This window comes from Ranitomeya variabilis, chromosome 1, assembly GCF_051348905.1.
Source record: "Ranitomeya variabilis isolate aRanVar5 chromosome 1, aRanVar5.hap1, whole genome shotgun sequence".
Classification (NCBI taxonomy): domain Eukaryota; kingdom Metazoa; phylum Chordata; class Amphibia; order Anura; family Dendrobatidae; genus Ranitomeya; species Ranitomeya variabilis.
In genome coordinates, this window is record NC_135232.1 from 643,644,809 (window position 1) to 643,669,048 (window position 24,240).

Below are 24,240 nucleotides of genomic sequence, written 5' to 3' on the forward strand. Positions count from 1 at the left end.
GCCACCCTGTTTTTAAAGGGACCAAAAGTAATTGGACAATTGACTCCAAGGCTATTTCATGGACAGGTGTGGGCAATCCCTTCGTTATGTCATTCTCAATTAAGCAGATAAAAGGCCTGGAGTTGATTTGAGGTGTGGTGCTTGCATTTGGAAGGTTTTGCTGTGAAGTAAACATGCGGTCAAAGGAGCTCTCCATGCAGGTGAAGCAAACCATCCTTAAGCTGCGAAAACAGAAAAAACCCATCCGAGAAATTGCTACAATATTAGGAGTGGCAAAATCTACAGTTTGGTACATCCTGAGAAAGAAAGAAAGCCCTGGTGAACTCATCAATGCAAAAAGACCTGAGTGCCCACGGAAGACAACAGTGGTGGATGATCGCAGAATAATCTCCATGGTGAAGAGAAACCCCTTCACAACAGCCAACCAAGTGAAGAACACTCTCCAGGAGGTAGGCGCATCAATATCCAAATCTACCATAAAGAGAAGACTGCATGAAAGTAAATACAGAGGGTTCACTGCACGGTGCAAGCCACTCATAAGCATCAAGAATAAAAAGGCTAGACTGGACTTTGCTAAAAAACATCTAAAAAAGCCAGCACAGTTCTGGAAGAACATTCTTTGGACAGATGAAACAAAGATCAACCTCTACCAGAATGATGGCAAGAGAAAAGTATGGCGAAGGCGTGGTACAGCTCATGATCCAAAGCATACCACATCATCTGTAAAACACGGCGGAGGCAGTGTGATGGCTTGGGCATGCATGGCTGCCAGTGGCACTGGGTCACTAGTGTTTATTGATGATGTGACACAGGACAGAAGCAGCCGAATGAATTCTGAGGTATTCAGAGACATATTGTGTGCTCAGATCCAGCCAAATGCAGCCAAACTGATTGGTCGTCGTTTCATACTACAGATGGACAATGACCCAAAACATAAAGCCAAAGCAACCCAGGAGTTAATTAAAGCAAAGAAGTGGAATATTCTTGAATGGCCAAGTCAGTCACCTGATCTCAACCCAATTGAGCATGCATTTCACTTGTTAAAGACTAAACTTCAGACAGAAAGACCCACAAACAAACAGCAACTGAAAACCACTGCAGTGAAGGCCTGGCAGAGCATCAAAAAGGAGGAAAAACAGCGTCTGGTGATGTCCATGAGTTCAAGACTTCCGGCAGTTATTGGCAACAAAGGGTTTTCAACCAAGTACTAAAAATGAACATTTCATTTAAAATTATTGAATCTGTCCAATTACTTTTGGTCCCTTTAAAAACAGGGTGGCACATGTTAAGTAGCTGAAACTCCTTAACCCTTCATCCAATTTTAATGTGGATACCCTCAAATGAAAGCTGAAAGTCTGAACTTCAACTGCATCTGAATTGTTTTGGTTAAAATTAATTGTGGTAATGTCTATAACCAAAATAAGAAAAATGTTGTCTCTGTCCAAATATATATGGACCTAACTGTAGATATAGATGTGTATTATATATATATATAATATATAATATAATATAATAATATAATATAATATATATATATATATATATATATATATATTTTAGGATAAGGGACATATATGCCAGGATGGGGAACACTCATACCAGGATGGGGGATATATATATGTCAGGATGGTGGTCCGGAATAAGGGACAGATATACCAGGATGGGGAATATATTTATATAACAGGATAAGGGACATATATACCAGGATGGGGGATATATATGTCAGGATGATGGTCTGGAATAAGGGACAGATATACCAGGGTGGGGGATATATATATAACAGGATAAGGGACATATATACCAGGATGGGGCCAGAAAGGGGAACATATATAACAGGATGGAGATCATATAAATATACCAGGATGGGGGAGCCCGGTCCAAATCTTGCACCGGGGCCTATCGGACTCTAGTTACGCCACTGACACAAAGCATCAGTTTTGCAAAAAAGATGAATCTGGGTAGCATCTGGTTTTCCATCATTAGCAACAGCAGAACAGTGTCATCCAAGAGTGGCAGCCCCCAGGCCAGATATCACATTTAGGACTACAGCAAAGTACTACCAACGGGAATCAGTGAAGACAGTACTATATTTCATGTACAGCGATGTGCTAAATCCCAGCTCACATAACCTACTCTGACGTACATCTTCGCTTTTTGAATCTTCATCAGTCATTAACAAGGAGTCTGAGCTTTCAGCTCAGTTTCGGAGCCCCATGATGCCTTCTACTAAACAGATTGGAAATCCTCACGCTTCTGATTTGATGTTTTTTACCAAGTGCCTCGAGGAGACTTGCTCCACAATCACTTCTATTCATCTAACGGTTTACCACAATGTCATGTGCTGAATATCTCAATTTTTCTCATAAAGACAAACTGTATGGTTACCAGATGTTTCTGGCAGCAGCGTACTGCTCTCTCCCCACTGAAAACACATGAACCCTCGGCCAAGCCGAACGTTCCTGTTTACGGGGGAGCCAGAAGACATAGCTGTCTGTCCAACCATCGTCCTTTCAACAGCCATCTCATGTCACACATATGGCCAGCTTACCTCTCATCATTAATTATTCCTTCATTATTGTATTATATATGGTGTTTAAATATCACCACCGCAGTTATAACATTGGTTTTTGGAATATGTAATAATCAATAAAACAATAAAAAGGGCTTGTTGCGAAGGGTATAAGGATAGGAATAAATATATAATAAATATATGGTGGCGGTTATGGGGGACTGGGGAAGCAGTCAGGTTCCCTTTATGTGGGCTGTGGTGCTTATGTGCCTTGGCCTCCCATCTGCTGTTCCCTTTCTATCATACCTTGCACATATGGCCCCTTCTCTGGGTGTTCACGGACCCGCAGGGTATAAGGTTTCTTTTGATCAGACTGATGCAGCAAATCCCGGACACGTTCATTATAAATTTCTAGAAAACTTAAGCCAAAAAAAAAGTTTTAAAATGATTACAACATACAAAACTCAAATGATGAAATGTATTTATTATGTCCATTGAAACACAGAAAACACTGCGTCAATTTTTTTTTAAGCAAAACCGATATTAAAGCGACCTTCTACCATGACACTTAGAAGGAAAGTAAAAAAATGTAAAAAATAAATAAAATTACACATACAATATATATATATATATATATATATATATATATATATATATATATATATACTACATAGCATTCGCTGTATATATACACACATCTACAACATATTGGTTTGCACTCAGCATTGTTTCCTACATTGTGTGTAGTAATGAGAAGAACATATAAGTCACACTTTCCATACATTGTACCCAAAAGATGATTGATTTAGACAAATGTGAAATCCCTCGTCAGTAAAACAAAAGTGTCATTTACAGCCCACAACCATTCTCTGATATGATCTATGATATTTACATAAACAATATATAAATCCATTACGCCCGACTGGAGTGGCTACTAGTCACTTTGAGATTCCTATGGGATTGCCTTGACTGCAAATGTCCATCCCAAGGCTAGGGCTACAATCTGACATCTGTCACGAGGCAGAAATTCTCACAAATGTTGCACAACAAAAATATATCTGCGGAACTTGTCTGCGACTTGCTGTCGAGCAACTATTTTAGAGCAGCCAAGTTGCTACAAGTCATGTGTCACTTGTGACTTGCACTGGAGTCTGTGTCGCTTGCAACGCTTGCAGACTCAACTAGTCGATTGCAACGGAAAAGACAACTCCATTGGAAACATTTGCGACTGTGTTGCAGCCGCAGGATGCAATGCGACACCATAGGAAATCATTAGCTGAGATGTTGCAATGAGACTTCAGTGTCGCTTTGTAGACTTAGGCTGTGTTCACATGTTGCGTTTTGCAGCATTTTTTAAGGGCGTTTTTTAATGCAAATTTTCAGCTGCGTTACACAGTACCAGCAAAGCCTAAGATTTCAGAAATCTCATGTACACACCTTGTTTTGTTGTTTTCCTGACCATTTTGTCAAAGAGCTGTGTTTTTTGCAAAATGCAGCACATCACTTCTTTCAGCGTTTTTCACTAATTGAAAGCAATTAAAAAACGCTGGAAAAAATGAAGGCATCGGGATTTGCTGAGTTTTTGGTGCCAAAACCTGATGAGGTTGAATTAGATTACTTTTTTATGCACTAACCTTTATCAGCATACACAAGAGACAAATGTACCCTGACAAAAACACACCATTAAAAATGCAGCAAAAACTAAGCAAAAGCTGCTTTTGGCAAACAGCTTAAACTTTGCTTTAAAAAGAAACACAGCAAAAATGCAATGTGTGAACGTAGCCTAAGCCTTATTGCATGAGGAAACAAGCAGCGATCACCCGGGACATCTAACATCCTTTATTGAAATACAGGTATGTGTAAAGATACAGAATCACAAATACCCCACTGTAAATCATCTAGGCCTTTTCTTCATACTACTATTATACTATAATGCAGATCTGTATAGTCGCCCTGTTGTATGGAGACATAATATAGCAAACTCAGCCTTCAAGAGTTTTGATTGTACATGCACAAAAGGTTTTTCCTCTATCAGAGCACCACGCAGAAGGTCACATATTACAACAGCGATCTCCAGAACAAGAATGGACGGACACAAGTTTTGCAAATGGTTGTAAGTCCTAAAGGTGTCCCTCATCTGGAGATTTAAGGCATATCCTGCTGTGTAACTATGTCTTTTACATGTCTGTCACAACTAGAAAGCACCAGTAACTAGGAAAGACTTTCTTCATTGAGCACGACTCACCTCACTTCAATTCGGCTTGAGGATGGAGAACCTGGAGAGCCATCATTATAACTGAACAGACCCTACAACAGTGGATTGAGAAAACATGACCACAATTTTATCCTATTTAGGTCAAATTATATCTAAAGGGGACCTATCCACAAGACAATAGAAAATTCTTATTTTAATCTCACTGATCCCCTGAGTATTCTGCTTCTTGTTTTTTTTTAATCTGCCAATCTGTTCCAGAGATACAAGCCTATTAATTTGATGCCAATTTTCATGGTCTCCACCAAGAGGGTATGGCTCACATGGTAATACTGCTCAGCAGCCTAAACACACTCACTCCCCTGAGGATCCTGTGAGCCACGCCGCCTTGCTTAAAACAAAAATTAGCACTAAATAAAAAGCCCCATATCTCTGGAGAAAATGGTGGATTAAAAAAACAAAACAAAAACAAAACAGAATAATCAGGGGAGAAGAATTAAGAACAAAAACTAACCACTTTACACCTGGTGACGGATCCTATTTAATAATGTACAAAATAAGCAAAAATACCATAAGTTTCAGTGGAATTCCATTGGGTATTGTCTATTATATATGCAGTATTTATGTAACTCTATGCACTTCATTTACCATATATATTACTATGCTACTAGATTATAATAAATAATATAATTTCTATATTTAATATTCACTAGATGCATGTGGTCACATTAAAGATATGTTTATGTGCATGTAAATCTGTGTCTACTCCATTGCATGTATGGGCCTGCATTTACTGTAGAATCGTGCCTGCATGTAATATACTGTAAGTAAATTTATTATCCATTTCTGCCTGCAATTATTTAGGATTTCCGCCTGTATTTACTATATATAATATTCTATTCAGATTCTATTTTTTTTAAATGCAAAACGTACTTACTTCACAAATGCGTGGAGTCAGTCCAATTGATGTCTAAACAACATAAAGAGAAAAAAAAAAAAGTTAAACATCTGTATAAAAAAAAAAAAAAACCTATGCACCGGATGACATCAAAACAAACTGTCAAATATCCTTAGAGACCGGTCCATTTTGGGTGTAAATGACCAAGCATTTTATTTATTTACATTTTCTATTGTTGCATTTGAAAAGTCAACACTTTTTTTTTTACTTTTTCTGTAGCATCATGAAGCCTTTATATTATGGAGAATTATTAAAAAAATAAAAATGAATAATAGTTAAAATAAAGAAACACAATGGCACTTTGGCAGGCAGGTGTGCATTGTGTAGTGTCAGGACCATGACCATGGAAAATGCTTTACAAACTTAAATAACAGGTAAAATGGAACTGAGCGTCTTGCTGAGTAATCATCACTAAAGCAATGGATGTCAATAAACCTCATTTACACCTGTAATGGGGTTTATTGCAGCTTCATATTTAATATTTTCATTATTTTCGCTATCCAGACGTATGAAGGTTTCATGAGCATGCAATCACCTACCGGAGTACCCATCATTGTGTATGTCTTCCCTGAGCCAGTCTGTCCATAGGCAAACAGACACACGTTATAGCCCTTAATGGCTTCTGAAAGAATTGTGGTGCCAAGGTCCTGGAACACCTGAGAACACAAGAAAACAAGAACATAGGAGCTGAATATATAAAAAAAACACTTCAGGTCACATTTGTTGTTGTCTTTCAGGACTGATCTAAATTGGCCAAGGAACTTCAAGATTTACAAGAATTCTGTGGCATTGACTATTCATCAAATATTTACAAATCAAATAATGTCTTCCATTTTAGAAATATGTAGTCCATCTTACATGATGAGGAAATATATGATTTTATATAGTTGAGTTAAGAAGCATTTAGCCACGTATGGTCTACCCAAAAGATACTCTGCAGCCGATGATAACTCGCCATGATGGCTCGCCACACGCATAACACCCAGAAAAATGAGCTTTCAAGTTCTTGTGGACCTGGTTTGGCGATTTACTACACGATTGACTAGCATATAACACATCTGTCCTGCAGGGACCAGAGCTACCCCCGTTGATAAGAGCTGAACCGCTGGGTGCCCCATCAGCCAGACTCACAGGGATCTTATGAGAGTTGGGGCTGTCACCATAACAAAAGGGGCTGCTTTGATGAAACAAGCACTGTAATGTGTTACTGATATAAAGGACATGTAATTTTTAGAATGAATAAAAGCCAGATCTGCAAAGCGTGTGTTTTACTAGGACCGGTTCCAGTGAAAAATCAACTACACCCTGATGTCTTCGTCATGCTGGGAAACAAAAGGGTGGATTGGTTTATCCTTCTATCGGTATACACAAGTCATATTTATTTATACATTTTAATTGTATACTTAAATTTAACCCCTTAATGACCGCCAATAGGTCTTTTATCTGTCCCAAGATATAAGAGAATAGCATCCCCATACAGGAGACAATCCTGCAGCCATCTGCTGTACACTATAGCTGACAATTTTCTGCATCAGCCACGATCAGTGTTGTCACCATCCATATCTGTTTAACCCCTTAGATGCTGCTATCAATAATGACTATATCATATAAATGTTTAAAAGAGTGTGGCTTCTCCCTTTTTATCCCCATCGGCACTATGAGTTCATGATTCTGTGGTTCCTGATGCTTGCCATGGCAATGCACGAGCAAATAGTGGCCTTAGAGTCTGCCTGCTACAGTGGCCTGCTAAAAAGTCAGTCACATTTAGGTGGTAAAAATCAACTTTTTCATTCCTATCATGCCACTTTGTATTAATTCCTGAAAAGCACATGAAGGGTTAATAAACTACCTGACAGCAGTTTTCAGTATGTCAGGAGGTGTTATTTTTAAAATGGTATTAGTTTGGGGGGTTTTCCAATATATAGGACCCGTAAAGGCACTTCAAACCTGGATAGGTCCCTAAAAAAAATTATTTTGTAAATTTCCTTGAAAAAAATGAAAAAAATGAAAAATTACTGCTACATTTGTAAACCTCCAAAAATGCTAACAAAATAAAATAACATTTTACGAATAGTGCTGATTTAAAGCAGACATGTGGGAAATATTATTTATGTTTTCCTATGCTATGAATTAAAGGGATAATCATTCAAAGTTTGAAAATTGCTAATTTTTTTAAGTTTTTCAAATTTCTGATATTTTTTATAAATAAAGACAAAACATATCAACCTGAATTTACCATTACCATAAAGTATAATGTGTCACGAGAAAACAATCTCAAAATGACTGGAATTTGTCAAAGCGTTCCAGTGTTATTACCACATAAAGGGACTCAGATTTTTAAAATGTGGTTCTGTCACTAAGGGGTTAGATAAAACCTCTCTGATTACACAATTTTAGAAATTACAAAACATGAACATGAGACTTTTGTGCTGGTCAACGTGACTCTGTACATTTATTATCGAATCTCTTACATTACTATGGTCCATGATCTACGCCTACAGAGCCATCATGGCATGTGCTAAAGTTCATCTACCCCTAGTCCCCGCTGTGTACCTATACATCATCTACAGGTATGTACAGAGCCATCAAGACATGTGCTAATGTTTATCTACCCCTAGTCCCCGCTGTGTACCTATACATCATCTACAGGTATGTACAGAGCCATCATGGCATGTGCTAATGTTCATCTACCCCTAGTCCCCGCTGTGTACCTATACATCATCTACAGGTATGTACAGAGCCATCAAGACATGTGCTAATGTTCATCTACCCCTAGTCCCCGCTGTGTACCTATACATCATCTACAGGTATGTAGAGCCATCATGACATGCGCTAATGTTCATTCTGTATGACAGTCCCCTGAACTGAGGTACCATGTGTGTGTTGATGGAGAAGGCAATGATGGAGGTGTGAGGGCAATGATGGGGGTGGGGTCACTATGTATGGCCATTATACTGTACGCAGCATCATGAGTGGCCATTATACAGTATGCAGCATCATGTGTGGCCATTATACAGTACGCAGCATCATGTGGGGCCACTATACTGTACGCAGCATCATGCAGGGATATTATACAGTACGCAGCATCATGTGGGCCTATTATACTGTATGGAGCATCATGTGAGGCCATTATACAGTATGCAGCATCATGTGTGGCCATTATACTGTATGCATCATCATGTGGGGCCATTATACAGTATGGAGCACTGTGTGGCCATTATACAGTATGGAGCATTATGTGTGGCCATTATATAGTATGGAGCATCATGTGTGGCCATTATACAGTATGCAGCATCATGTGTGGCCATTATACTATACGCAGCATCATGTAGGCCATTATACAGTACGCAGCATCATGTGGGGCCATTATACTGTACGAAGCATCATCTGAGGCCATTATAAAGTATGCAGCATCATGTGTGGCCATTATACTGTATGCATCATCATGTGTGCCCATTATACAGTATGGAGCACTGTGTGGCCATTATACAGTATGGAGCACTGTGTGGCCATTATACAGTATGGAGCATTATGTGTGGCCATTACATAGTATGGAGCATCATGTGTGGCCATTATACAGTATGCAGCATCATGTGTGGCCATTATACTATACGCAGCATCATGTGGGCCATTATACAGTACGCAGCATTATGTTGGCCCATTATACTGTATGGAGCATCATGTGTGGCCATTACACCATACGCAGCATCATGTGGGCCATTATACAGTATGCATCATCATGTGGGGCCATTATACTGTACACAGCATCATGTGGGGTCATTATACAGTACTAGATTGTGGCCCGATTCTAACGCATCGGGTATTCTAGAATATGCATGTCCCTGTAGTATATGGACAATGATGATTCCGACTGTGCCCGTCGCTGATTGGTCGAGGCAACTTTTTTGACATCATCGCCATGGCAACCATTATGACATCTACGTCGATACTGTGCCCGTCGCTGATTGGTCGAGGCCTGGCAGCCTCGACCAATCAGAGACGCGGGATTTCCATTATGACATCATCGTCGCCATGCTGTGCCCGTCGCTCATTGGTCGAGGCCGCCAACGCGGGATTTGTACGTCGATACTGTGCCCGTCGCTGATTGGTCGAGGCCTGGCAGCCTCGACCAATCAGAGACGCGGGATTTCCATTATGACATCATCGTCGCCATGCTGTGCCCGTCGCTGATTGGTCGAGGCCGCCAACGCGGGATTTGTACGTCGATACTGTGCCCGTCGCTGATTGGTCGAGGCCCAGGCGGCCTCGACCAATCAGCGAATGAATAAACGGGACAGACAGACAGACAGAAAAACCCTTAGACAATTATATATAGATGGAGCAATGTGTAGCCATTATACAGTATGGAGCATCATGTGTGGCCATTATAATATACGCAGCATCATGTGGAGCCATTATACAGTACGCAGCATCATGTGAGGCCATTATACAGTACGCAGCATCATGTGAGGCCATTATACTGTATGCATCATCATGTGGGGCCATTATACAGTATGGAGCACTGTGTGGCCATTATACAGTATGGAGCATCATGTGTGGCCATTATACACTATGGAGCATCATGTGTGGCCATTATACTGTACACAGCATCATGTGGGGTCATTATACAGTATGGAGCACTGTGTGGCCATTATACAGTATGGAGCACTGTGTGGCCATTATACAGTATGGAGCATTATGTGTGGCCATTACATAGTATGGAGCATCATGTGTGGCCATTATACAGTATGCAGCATCATGTGTGGCCATTATACTATACGCAGCATCATGTGGGCCATTATACAGTACGCAGCATTATGTTGGCCCATTATACTGTATGGAGCATCATGTGTGGCCATTACACCATACGCAGCATCATGTGGGCCATTATACAGTATGCATCATCATGTGGGGCCATTATACTGTACACAGCATCATGTGGGGTCATTATACAGTACTAGATTGTGGCCCGATTCTAACGCATCGGGTATTCTAGAATATGCATGTCCCTGTAGTATATGGACAATGATGATTCCGACTGTGCCCGTCGCTGATTGGTCGAGGCAACTTTTTTGACATCATCGCCATGGCAACCATTATGACATCTACGTCGATACTGTGCCCGTCGCTGATTGGTCGAGGCCTGGCAGCCTCGACCAATCAGAGACGCGGGATTTCCATTATGACATCATCGTCGCCATGCTGTGCCCGTCGCTCATTGGTCGAGGCCGCCAACGCGGGATTTGTACGTCGATACTGTGCCCGTCGCTGATTGGTCGAGGCCTGGCAGCCTCGACCAATCAGAGACGCGGGATTTCCATTATGACATCATCGTCGCCATGCTGTGCCCGTCGCTGATTGGTCGAGGCCGCCAACGCGGGATTTGTACGTCGATACTGTGCCCGTCGCTGATTGGTCGAGGCCCAGGCGGCCTCGACCAATCAGCGAATGAATAAACGGGACAGACAGACAGACAGAAAAACCCTTAGACAATTATATATAGATGGAGCAATGTGTAGCCATTATACAGTATGGAGCATCATGTGTGGCCATTATAATATACGCAGCATCATGTGGAGCCATTATACAGTACGCAGCATCATGTGAGGCCATTATACAGTACGCAGCATCATGTGAGGCCATTATACTGTATGCATCATCATGTGGGGCCATTATACAGTATGGAGCACTGTGTGGCCATTATACAGTATGGAGCATCATGTGTGGCCATTATACACTATGGAGCATCATGTGTGGCCATTATACTGTACACAGCATCATGTGGGGTCATTATACAGTATGGAGCACTGTGTGGCCATTATACAGTATGGAGCACTGTGTGGCCATTATACAGTATGGAGCATTATGTGTGGCCATTACATAGTATGGAGCATCATGTGTGGCCATTATACAGTATGCAGCATCATGTGTGGCCATTATACTATACGCAGCATCATGTGGGCCATTATACAGTACGCAGCATTATGTTGGCCCATTATACTGTATGGAGCATCATGTGTGGCCATTACACCATACGCAGCATCATGTGGGCCATTATACAGTATGCATCATCATGTGGGGCCATTATACTGTACACAGCATCATGTGGGGTCATTATACAGTACTAGATTGTGGCCCGATTCTAACGCATCGGGTATTCTAGAATATGCATGTCCCTGTAGTATATGGACAATGATGATTCCGACTGTGCCCGTCGCTGATTGGTCGAGGCAACTTTTTTGACATCATCGCCATGGCAACCATTATGACATCTACGTCGATACTGTGCCCGTCGCTGATTGGTCGAGGCCTGGCAGCCTCGACCAATCAGAGACGCGGGATTTCCATTATGACATCATCGTCGCCATGCTGTGCCCGTCGCTCATTGGTCGAGGCCGCCAACGCGGGATTTGTACGTCGATACTGTGCCCGTCGCTGATTGGTCGAGGCCTGGCAGCCTCGACCAATCAGAGACGCGGGATTTCCATTATGACATCATCGTCGCCATGCTGTGCCCGTCGCTGATTGGTCGAGGCCGCCAACGCGGGATTTGTACGTCGATACTGTGCCCGTCGCTGATTGGTCGAGGCCCAGGCGGCCTCGACCAATCAGCGAATGAATAAACGGGACAGACAGACAGACAGAAAAACCCTTAGACAATTATATATAGATGGAGCAATGTGTAGCCATTATACAGTATGGAGCATCATGTGTGGCCATTATAATATACGCAGCATCATGTGGAGCCATTATACAGTACGCAGCATCATGTGAGGCCATTATACAGTACGCAGCATCATGTGAGGCCATTATACTGTATGCATCATCATGTGGGGCCATTATACAGTATGGAGCACTGTGTGGCCATTATACAGTATGGAGCATCATGTGTGGCCATTATACACTATGGAGCATCATGTGTGGCCATTATACTGTACACAGCATCATGTGGGGTCATTATACAGTATGGAGCACTGTGTGGCCTGTTGTGAATTTGGTTTCTGGGCTCCCCCGGTGGTTTCTGGTGGTACTGCACTTGTGTGCTTCATCTCCTCTGTTCACCTGTTTCCATCAGGATGTGGGAGTTTTCTATTTAACCTTGCTCCTCAGTCATTTCTATGCCGGCCAACAATGTTACCAGAAGCCTTTCTGTTGCATGTTCCTGCTCCTAGACTACTATCAGCTAAGTTGGACTTGTAGTCCTAAGTTTGTTTTGCATTTTTGTTCCAGTACTCTGTGATTGATTATTTCTGAGGCTGGAAGCTCTTGTGAGCTGAAATTGCCACTCTGGTGTCATGAGTTGATATTAGAGTCTTAAAGTAATTTCAGGATGGTGTTTTGAAAGGGTTTTCAGCTGACTGTGAAGTTCCCTTTTCTGTCTTCCTACTATCTAGTAAGCGGACCTCAATTTGCTAAACCTATCTTCATACTTCGTATGTCAATTTCCTCTGAAATCACCGACAATATATGTGGGGGCTACTGTCTGCCTTTTGGGGAAAATTTCTCTAGAGGTAAGCCAGGTCTGTATTTTCCTCTGCTAGGGTCAGTCAGTTCTCCGGCTGGCGCTGGGCGTCTAGGGATAAAACGTAGGCACGCTACCCGGCCACTGTTAGTTGTGCGGTAGGTTTAGCTCACAGTCAGCTCGAGTTCCCATCTTCCAAGAGCTAGTCCTTTTTGTATGCTTTACCATGCTCTCTTGCCATTGAGAACCATGACAGTTTGGCCGGCCAAGGGTTAAAATAATTGGCAGAAGAAAGGAGAGAAAAGAACTCTGCAGAGAATTTTTTTTTTTTTTTTTCTTTCCGGAGTTTGCTCATTAGTTGATTCACTTGCATCTCTGCTTACTGCAGCCTTCGTCTCTCTCTCCTTCTAATCCTTGAATGGTTCTGATTTCACCTGATTAATATGGATCCTCAGAGTTTAGCTACAGGATTGGATAATCTCGCTGTGAAGGTTCAAAGTTTACAGGATTTTGTTATTCATGCTCCTATATCTGAACCTAGAATTCCTTTACCTGAATTTTTCTCCGGGGATAGATCTCGCTTCCAGAATTTCAAACATAATTGTAAATTATTTTTGTCTCTGAGATCTCGCTCCGCTGGAGATCCTGCACAGCAGGTCAGGATTGTAATTTCCTTGCTCCGGGGCGACCCTCAGGACTGGGCATTTGCTTTGGCACCAGGGGATCCTGCGTTGCTTAATGTGGATGCGTTTTTCCTGGCTTTGGGGTGGCTTTATGAGGAACCTCATTTAGAGATTCAGGCGGAAAAAGCCTTAATGGCCCTGTCTCAAGGGCAAGATGAGGCTGAAATATACTGCCAAAAATTTCGTAAGTGGTCTGTGCTTACTCAGTGGAATGAGTGCGCCCTGGCGGCGAATTTCAGAGAGGGTCTCTCTGATGCCATTAAGGATGTTATGGTGGGGTTCCCTGTGCCTACAGGTCTGAATGAGTCCATGACAATGGCTATTCAGATTGATCGGCGTTTGCGGGAGCGCAAACCTGTGCACCATTTGGCGGTGTCTACTGAGAAGGCGCCAGAGATTATGCAATGTGATAGAATTCTGTCCAGAAGCGAACGACAGAATTTTAGGCGAAAAAATGGATTATGCTTCTATTGTGGTGATTCAACTCATGTTATATCAGCATGCTCTAAACGTACTAAGAAGGTTGATAAGTCTGTTTCAATTGGCACTTTACAGTCTAAGTTTATTCTATCTGTGACCCTGATTTGCTCTTTATCGTCTATTACCGCGGACGCCTATGTCGACTCTGGCGCCGCTTTGAGTCATATGGATTGGTCCTTTGCCAAACGCTGTGGGTTTGATTTAGAGCCTCTGGAAGTTCCTATACCTTTGAAGGGTACTGACTCCACGCCATTGGCTAGTAATAAACCACAATACTGGACACAAGTAAATATGCGTATTAATCCGGATCACCAGGAGATTATTCGCTTCCTTGTGTTGTATAATCTACATGATGTGTTGGTGCTTGGATTGCCATGGCTGCAATCTCATAACCCAGTCCTCGACTGGAAAGCAATGTCTGTGTTAAGCTGGGGATGTCAGGGGACTCATGGGGACGTACCTTTGGTTTCCATTTCGTCATCTATTCCCTCTGAGATTCCGGAATTTTTATCTGATTATCGTGACGTTTTTGAGGAGCCTAAAATTGGTTCACTACCTCCGCACAGAGAGTGCGATTGTACTATAGATCTGATTCCGGGCAGTAAGTTTCCAAAGGGTCGTTTATTTAATCTATCTGTGCCTGAACATGCTGCTATGCGGGAATATATTAAGGAGTCCTTGGAAAAGGGACATATTCGTCCTTCGTCATCTCCCTTAGGAGCCGGTTTTTTCTTTGTATCTAAAAAAGATGGCTCTTTGAGGCCGTGTATTGATTATCGGCTTTTGAATAAAATCACGGTTAAATATCAGTATCCTTTGCCACTGCTTACTGATTTGTTTGCTCGAATAAAGGGGGCCAAGTGGTTCTCTAAGATTGATCTTCGTGGGGCGTATAATTTAGTGCGAATTAAGCAGGGGGATGAGTGGAAAACCGCATTTAATACGCCTGAGGGCCATTTTGAGTATTTAGTAATGCCTTTTGGTCTTTCAAATGCCCCTTCAGTCTTTCAGTCCTTTATGCATGACATTTTCCGTGAATATTTGGATAAATTTTTGATTGTGTATCTGGATGATATTTTGATTTTTTCGGATGACTGGGACTCTCATGTCCAACAGGTCAGGAGGGTTTTTCAGGTTTTGCGCTCTAATTCCTTGTGTGTAAAGGGTTCTAAGTGCGTTTTTGGGGTTCAAAAGATTTAGTTTTTGGGGTACATTTTTTCCCCCTCTTCCATTGAGATGGACCCTGTCAAGGTTCAGGCTATTTGTGATTGGACGCAACCCTCTTCTCTTAAGAGCCTTCAGAAGTTTTTGGGCTTTGCTAATTTTTATCGTCGATTTATAACTGGTTTTTCTGATGTCGCTAAACCGTTGACTGATTTGACTAAGAAGGGTGCTGATGTTGCTGAGTGGTCCCCTGCTGCTGTGGAGGCCTTTCGGGAGCTTAAGCGCCGCTTTTCTTCCGCCCCTGTATTGCGTCAGCCTGATGTTACTCTTCCTTTTCAGGTTGAGGTCGACGCTTCAGAAATCGGAGCTGGGGCGGTTTTGTCGCAGAAAAGTTCCGACTGCTCCGTGATGAGACCTTGTGCGTTCTTTTCTCGTAAGTTTTCGCCCGCTGAGCGAAATTATGATATTGGTAATCGGGAGCTCTTGGCTATGAAGTGGGCTTTTGAGGAGTGGCGTCATTGGCTTGAGGGGGCTAGACATCAGGTGGTGGTATTGACCGACCACAAGAATTTGATTTATCTTGAGTCCGCCAGGCGCCTGAATCCTAGACAGGCGCGCTGGTCGTTATTTTTCTCTTGGTTTAATTTTGTGGTTTCTTACCTACCGGGTTCTAAAAATGTGAAGGCGGATGCCCTTTCTAGGAGTTTTGAGCCTGATTCCCCTGGTAATTCTGAACCTACAGGTATCCTTAAGGATGGAGTGATATTATCTGCTGTTTCCCCAGATTTGCGACGGGTCTTGCAGGAGTTTCAGGCGGATAGACCTGATCGTTGCCCGCCTGGTAGATTGTTTGTTCCTGATGATTGGACCAGTAGAGTCATCTCGGAGGTCCATTCTTCTGCGTTAGCAGGTCATCCTGGAATCTTTGGTACCAGGGATTTGGTGGCTAGGTCCTTCTGGTGGCCTTCCCTGTCGCGAGATGTGCGAGGTTTTGTGCAGTCTTGTGATGTTTGTGCTCGGGCCAAGCCTTGTTGTTCTCGGGCTAGTGGATTGTTGTTATCCTTGCCTATTCCGAAGAGGCCTTGGACTCACATCTCCATGGATTTTATTTCTGATCTCCCTGTTTCTCAGAAGATGTCTGTCATCTGGGTGGTGTGTGACCGTTTCTCTAAGATGGTCCATTTGGTTCCCTTGCCTAAATTGCCCTCCTCATCCGAGCTGGTTCCTCTGTTTTTTCAAAATGTGGTGCGCTTGCATGGTATTCCGGAGAATATCGTTTCTGACAGGGGAACCCAATTCGTGTCTAGATTTTGGCGAGCGTTCTGTGCTAGGATGGGCATTGATTTGTCTTTTTCGTCTGCTTTCCACCCTCAGACTAATGGCCAGACCGAGCGAACTAATCAGACCTTGGAGACTTATTTGAGGTGTTTTGTGTCTGCGGATCAGGATGATTGGGTTGCCTTTTTGCCCTTGGCGGAGTTTGCCCTCAATAATCGGGCTAGTTCTGCCACCTTGGTTTCTCCTTTCTTCTGTAATTCGGGGTTTCATCCTCGTTTCTCTTCCGGTCAGGTGGAGTCTTCGGATTGTCCTGGAGTGGATGCTGTGGTGGAGAGGTTGCATCAGATTTGGGGGCATGTGGTGGACAATTTGAAGTTGTCCCAGGAGAAGACTCAGCATTTTGCCAACCGCCGTCGTCGTGTTGGTCCTCGTCTTTGTGTTGGGGACTTGGTGTGGTTATCTTCTCGTTTTGTCCCTATGAAGGTTTCTTCTCCTAAGTTTAAGCCTCGGTTCATCGGCCCGTACAAGATATTGGAGATTCTTAACCCTGTGTCCTTTCGTTTGGACCTCCCTGCATCTTTTTCTATTCATAATGTCTTCCATCGGTCATTGTTGCGCAGGTATGAGGTACCGGTTGTGCCTTCCGTTGAGCCTCCTGCTCCGGTGTTGGTTGAGGGTGAGTTGGAGTACGTTGTCGAGAAGATCTTGGACTCCCGTGTTTCCAGACGGAGACTTCAGTATCTGGTCAAGTGGAAGGGCTACGGTCAGGAGGATAACTCTTGGGTGACAGCCTCTGATGTTCATGCCTCCGATTTGGTCCGTGCCTTTCATGGGGCTCATCCTGATCGCCCTGGTGGTTCTGGTGAGGGTTCGGTGCCCCCTCCTTGAGGGGGGGGTACTGTTGTGAATTTGGTTTCTGGGCTCCCCCGGTGGTTTCTGGTGGTACTGCACTTGTGTGCTTCATCTCCTCTGTTCACCTGTTTCCATCAGGATGTGGGAGTTTTCTATTTAACCTTGCTCCTCAGTCATTTCTATGCCGGCCAACAATGTTACCAGAAGCCTTTCTGTTGCATGTTCCTGCTCCTAGACTACTATCAGCTAAGTTGGACTTGTAGTCCTAAGTTTGTTTTGCATTTTTGTTCCAGTACTCTGTGATTGATTATTTCTGAGGCTGGAAGCTCTTGTGAGCTGAAATTGCCACTCTGGTGTCATGAGTTGATATTAGAGTCTTAAAGTAATTTCAGGATGGTGTTTTGAAAGGGTTTTCAGCTGACTGTGAAGTTCCCTTTTCTGTCTTCCTACTATCTAGTAAGCGGACCTCAATTTGCTAAACCTATCTTCATACTTCGTATGTCAATTTCCTCTGAAATCACCGACAATATATGTGGGGGCTACTGTCTGCCTTTTGGGGAAAATTTCTCTAGAGGTAAGCCAGGTCTGTATTTTCCTCTGCTAGGGTCAGTCAGTTCTCCGGCTGGCGCTGGGCGTCTAGGGATAAAACGTAGGCACGCTACCCGGCCACTGTTAGTTGTGCGGTAGGTTTAGCTCACAGTCAGCTCGAGTTCCCATCTTCCAAGAGCTAGTCCTTTTTGTATGCTTTACCATGTTCTCTTGCCATTGAGAACCATGACAGTGGCCATTACACAGTATGGAGCACTGCATGGCCATTACACAGTATAGAGCACTGCGTGGCCATATTTTTTTCTGTTCATAATTATTGTTTATGAAACAGTGATCAGCAGTGCTAGATGGGTGTGGTTGGGGCGTGGATATGGGTGTGGCTAGTTGTGAAGTGGGTGTGGTTGGGCGTGGCCTAAAATTTGCCGCATCACGCTGCAACCTTTGTCCCTACTTGCCTTCTTCAAAAGTTGGGAGGCATGGTCACCGCTGTGTAACTATACATCATCTATGGGTATGCATCATACATCATCTATGGGTAAAACATGCAAATAGCAAATTAAATAAAATTTCAAACATGGGTGACAATTAAGATTTGACTTCATCCAAGAGTAATATGAACATGTTGTTCCCATGGATAAGCAGTAACAAAGCAGATAGTCTTGCATTCTTTACATGTGTGTATGAAAGAGGCGACTGAAAAACCTGGGTCAATATTAGCAAAACATGTAAAGTAAGCAGAGACTTCTATAAAGAGGACATGTTTGATGTGCCGTGTCCAGGTAACAAGACAGAATTTGAGAATGCCGGTAAACAAGATCAAGAAAAGATAAAAAGCCATTCTCATTGTACATATACAAATATTTTTCTTGTTGGGTTCTCATTCTTAACCCCTTCATGACTCAGCCTATTTTGACCTAAAAGGGAACCTGTCACCTGAATTTGGCGGGACCAGTTTTGGGTCATATGGGCGGGGTTCTCGGGTGTTTGATTCACCCTTTCCTTACCCGCTGGCTGCATGCTGGCCGCAATATTGGATTGAAGTTCATGCTGTGTCCTCAGTAGTACACACCTGCACAAGGCAATATTGCCTTAGGCTGGCGTGTACTCCGGAGGACAGGAAATGAACATCAATCCAATATTGCGGCCAGCATGCAGCCAGCGGGTAAGGAAAGGGTGAATCAAACACCCGAAAACCTCGCCCATATGACCCAAAACTGGTCCCGCCAAATTCAGGTGACACGTTCCCTTTAATGACCTGGCCGTTTTTTGCAATTCTGACCAGTGTCCCTTTATGAGGTAATAACTCAGGAACGCTTCAACGGATCCTAGCGATTCTGAGATTGTTTTTTTGAGACATATTGGGCTTCATGTTAGTGGTAAATTTAGGTCGATAATTTCTGAGTTTATTTGTGAAAAAAATGGAAATTTGGCTAAAATATTGAAAATTTCGCAATTTTCAAATTTTGAATTTTTATTCTGTTAACCCCTTCATGACCCAACCTATTTTGGCCTTAATGACCTTGCCGTTTTTTGCAATTCTGACCAGTGTCCCTTTATGAGGTAATAACTCAGGAACGCTTCAACGGATCCTAGCGATTCTGAGATTGTTTTTTTGAGACATATTGGGCTTCATGTTAGTGGTAAATTTAGGTCGATAATTTCTGAGTTTATTTGTGAAAAAAATGGAAATTTGGCGAAAATTTTGAAAATTTTGCAATTTTCACAATTTGAATTTTTATTCTGTTAAACCAGAGAGTTATGTGACACAAAATAGTTAATAAATAACGTTTCCCACATGTCTACTTTACATCAGCACAATTTTGGAAACAAAATTTTTTGTTTGCTAGGAAGTTATAAGGGTTAAAATTTGACCAGTGATTTCTCATTTTTACAACAAAATTTACAAAACCATTTTTTTTTAGGGACCACCTCACATTTGAAGTCATTTTGAGGGTTCTATATGGCTGAAAATACCCAAAAGTGACACCATTCTAAAAACTGCACCCCTCAAGGTGCTCAAAACCACATTCAAGAAGTTTATTAACCCTTCTGGTGTTTCACAGCAGCAGAAGCAACATGGAAGTAAAAAATGAACATTTAACTTTTTAGTCACAAAAATGATCTTTTAGCAACAATTTTTTTATTTTCCCAAGGGTAAAAGGAGAAACTGGACCACAGACGTTGTTGTCCAATTTGTCCTGAGTACGCTGATACCTCATATGTGGGGGTAAACCACTGTTTGGGCGCACGGCAGGGCTAGGAAGGGAAGGAGCGCCATTTGACTTTTTGAATGAAAAATTGGCTCCAATCTTTAGCGGACACCATGTCACGTTTGGAGAGCCCCTGTGTGCCTAAACATTGGAGCTCCCCCACAAGTGACCCCATTTTGGAAACTAGACCCCCCAAGGAACTTATCTAGAAGCATAGTGAGCACTTTAAACACCCAGGTGCTTCACAAATTGATCCGTAAAAATGAAAAAGTTCTTTTTTTTCACAAAAAAATTATTTTAGCCTCAAGTTTTTCATTTTCACATGGGCAACAGGATAAAATGGATCCTAAAATTTGTTGGGCAATTTCTCCTGAGTACACCGATACCTCACATGTGGGGTAAACCACTGTTTGGGCACATGGTAAGGCTCGGAAGGGAAGGAGCGCCATTTGACTTTTTGAATGAAAAATTATCTCCATTGTTAGCGGACACCATGTCGCGTTTGGAAAGCCCCTGTGTGCCTAAACATTGGAGCTCCTCCACAAGTGACCCCATTTTGGAAACTAGACCCCCCAAGGAACTTATCTAGAAGCATAGTGAGCAATTTAAACCCTCAGGTGCTTCACAAATTGATCCGCAAAAATGAAAAAGTACTTTTTTTTTCACACAAAATTTCTTTTAGCCTCAATTCTTTCATTTTCACATGGGCAACAGGACAAAAATGGATCCTAAAATTTGTTGGGCAATTTCTCCTGAGTACGCCGATGCCTCATATGTGGGGGTAAACCACTGTTTGGGTGCACGGCAAGGCTCGGAAGGGAATGAGCGCCATTTGACTTTTTGAATGGAAAATTAGCTCCAATCGTTAGCGGACACCATGTCGCGTTTGGAGAGCCCCTGTGTGCCTAAACATTGGAGCTCCCCCACAAATGACCCCATTTTGGAAACTAGACCTCCCAAGGAACTAATCTAGATGTGTGGTGAGCACTTTGAACCCCCAAGTGCTTCACAGAAGTTTATACCGCATAGCTGTGAAAATAAAAAATAATTTTTCTTTCCTCAAAAATGATTTTTAGCCCAGAATTTTTTATTTTCCCAAGGGTAACAGGAGAAATTGGACCCCAAATGTTGTTGTCCAATTTGTCCTGAGTACGATGATACCCCATATGTGGGGGTAAACCACTGTTTGGGCGCACGGCAGGGCTCGGAAGGGAAGGCACGCCATTTGGCTTTTTGAATGGAAGATTAGCTCCAATCACTAGCGGACACCATGTCGCGTTTGGAGAGCCTCTGTGTGCCTAAACATTGGAGCTCCCCCACAATTGACCCCATTTTGGAAACTAGACCTCCCAAGGAACTAATCTAGATGTGTGGTGAGCACTTTGAACCCCCAAGTGCTTCACAGAAGTTTATAACGCAGAGCCATGAAAATAAAAAAATAATTTTTCTTTCCTTAAAAATGATGTTTTAGCAAGCAATTTTTTATTTTCACAAGGGTAACAGGAGAAATTGGACCCCAATAGTTGTTGCCCAGTTTGTCCTGAGTACACTGATACCCCATATGTGGGGGTAAACCACTGTTTGGGCACAAGTTGGGGCTCGGAAGGGAGGTAGTGACGTTTTGAAATGCAGGCTTTGATGGAGTGGTCTGCGTGCGTCACATTCCATTTCCAGAGCCCCTGATGTCCCTAAACAGTAGAAACCCCCACAAGTGACCCCATTTTGGAAACTAGACCCCCAAAGGAACTTATCTAGATGTATAGTGAGCACTTTGAACCCCCAAGTGCTTCACAGAAGTTTATAACGCAGAGCCGTGAAAATAAAAAAACATTTTTCTTTCCTTAAAAATGATGTTTTAGCAAGCAATTTTTTATTTTCACAAGGGTAACAGGAGAAATTGGACCCCGATAATTGTTGCCCAGTTTGTCCTGAGTATGCTGGTACCCCATATGTGGGGGTAAACCATTGTTTGGGCACACGTCGGGGCTCGGAAGGGAGGGAGCACCATTTGACTTTTTGAACGCAAGATTGGCTGGAATCAATGGTGGCGCCACGTTGCGTTTGGAGACCCCTGATGTGCCAAAACAGTGGAAACCCCTCAATTCTAACTCCAACACTAACCCCAACACACCCTTAACCCTAATCCCAACCCTAACCCCAACACACCCCTAACCCTAATCCCAACTCTAGCCATAACCCTAATCACAACCCAACCCCAACACACCCCTAACCACAACCCTAACCCTAATCCCAACCCTAACCCTAACCCTAATCCCAACCACAACCACAACCACAACTTTAACCCCAACACACCCCTAACCATAACCCTAACCACAAGCCTATTCTTAATCATATTTCCAACCCTAGCCCTAATTCCAACCCTAACTCTAATTCCAACCCTAACCCTAAGGCTATGTGCCCACGTTGCGGATTCATGTGAGATTTTTCCGCACCATTTTTGAAAAATCCGCAGGTAAAAGGCACTGCGTTTTACCTGCGGATTTACCGCAGATTTCTAGTGTTTTTTATGCGGATTTCACCTGCGGATTCCTATTGAGGAACAGCTGTAAAACGCTGCTAAATCCGCACAAAGAATTGACATACTGCGGAAAATACAGCGCAGCATTTCCGCGCGGTATTTTCCACACCATGGGCACAGCGGATTTGGTTTTCCATAGGTTTACATGGTACTGTAAACCTGATGGAACACTGCTATGAATCCGCAGCGGCCAGTCCGCTGCGGATCCGCAGCCAAATCCGCACAGTGTGCACATAGCCTAATTCTAACGCTAACCCTAGTTCTACCCCTAACCCTACCCCTACCCCTACCCCTAGTTCTAACTCTAACCCTAGTTCTAACCCTAGTGGAAAAAAAAATATTTTCTTTATTTTATTATTGTCCCTACCTATGGGGGTGATAAAGGGGGGGGGGGGTCATTTACTATTTTTTTTATTTTGATCACTGTGATAAGTTTACCACAGTGATCAAAATGTACATGGAACGCATCTGCCGGCCGGCCGATTCGGCGGGCGCACTGAGCATGCGCCCGCCATTTTGGAAGATGGCGGCGCCCAGGGAGAAGACGGACTGACTTCGGGAGGCTCGGTAAGTATGAGGGGGTGGTGGGGGGGTGGATCGGAGCACAGGGGGGGGGATCGGAGGACGGGGGAGCGGAGAGGAGCACGGGGGAGCGGACAGGGGGACGGAGGGGGGTACCGGACAGAACGGAGGACTGGGGAGGAGATCGGGGGCGGTGGGGGGGGGGGGCAGAACATGATTTCCAGCCATGGCAGATGCTATTGCAGCATCGGCCATGGCTGGATTGCAATATTTCACCATTTTCATAGGTGAAATATTGCAAATTGCTCTGATTGGCTGTTGCACTTTCAACAGCCAATCAGAGCGATCGTAGCCACGTGGGGGCAAAGCCACCCCCCTGGGCTGAAGTACAACTCCCCCTCTCCCTGCAGATCGGGTGAAATAGGAGTTAACCCTTTCACCCGATTTGCAGGGACGCGATCATTCTGTGACACAGCATATGCGTCACAGGTCGGATTGGCACCGACTTTCATGACGCATACGCTGTGTCACAGGTCGGGAAGGGGTTAAACGAGAGAGTTATGTGACACAAAATAGTTAATAAATAACATTACCCACATGTCTACTTTACATCAGCACAATTTTGAAAACAAAATTTTTTTTTGCTAGGAAGTTATAAAGGTTAAAATTTGACCAGCGATTTCTCATTTTTACAACGAAATTTACAAAACCATTTTTTTTAGGGACCACCTCACATTTGAAGTCAGTTTGAGGGGTCTATATGGCTGAAAATACCCAAAACTGACACCATTCTAAAAACAGCACCCCTCAAGGTACTCAAAA

The 24,240-nt window shown here is 43.1% G+C and overlaps 1 protein-coding gene across 1 annotated transcript in view; it reads right to left on the minus strand.

Annotated features, from left to right (window-relative positions):
- STARD9 (StAR related lipid transfer domain containing 9) overlaps window positions 1-24,240 on the minus strand; it is a 305,447-nt gene that overhangs the window by 109,776 nt on the left and 171,431 nt on the right. The window contains exons 4-7 of the mRNA XM_077261513.1: window positions 6,219-6,335; window positions 5,659-5,691; window positions 4,755-4,816; window positions 2,816-2,928 (exon numbers count right to left, since the gene is read on the minus strand). Of these exons, the coding sequence (XP_077117628.1) occupies window positions 2,816-2,928; window positions 4,755-4,816; window positions 5,659-5,691; window positions 6,219-6,335 (325 nt within the window). The remainder of the gene's footprint in view (window positions 1-2,815; window positions 2,929-4,754; window positions 4,817-5,658; window positions 5,692-6,218; window positions 6,336-24,240) is intronic.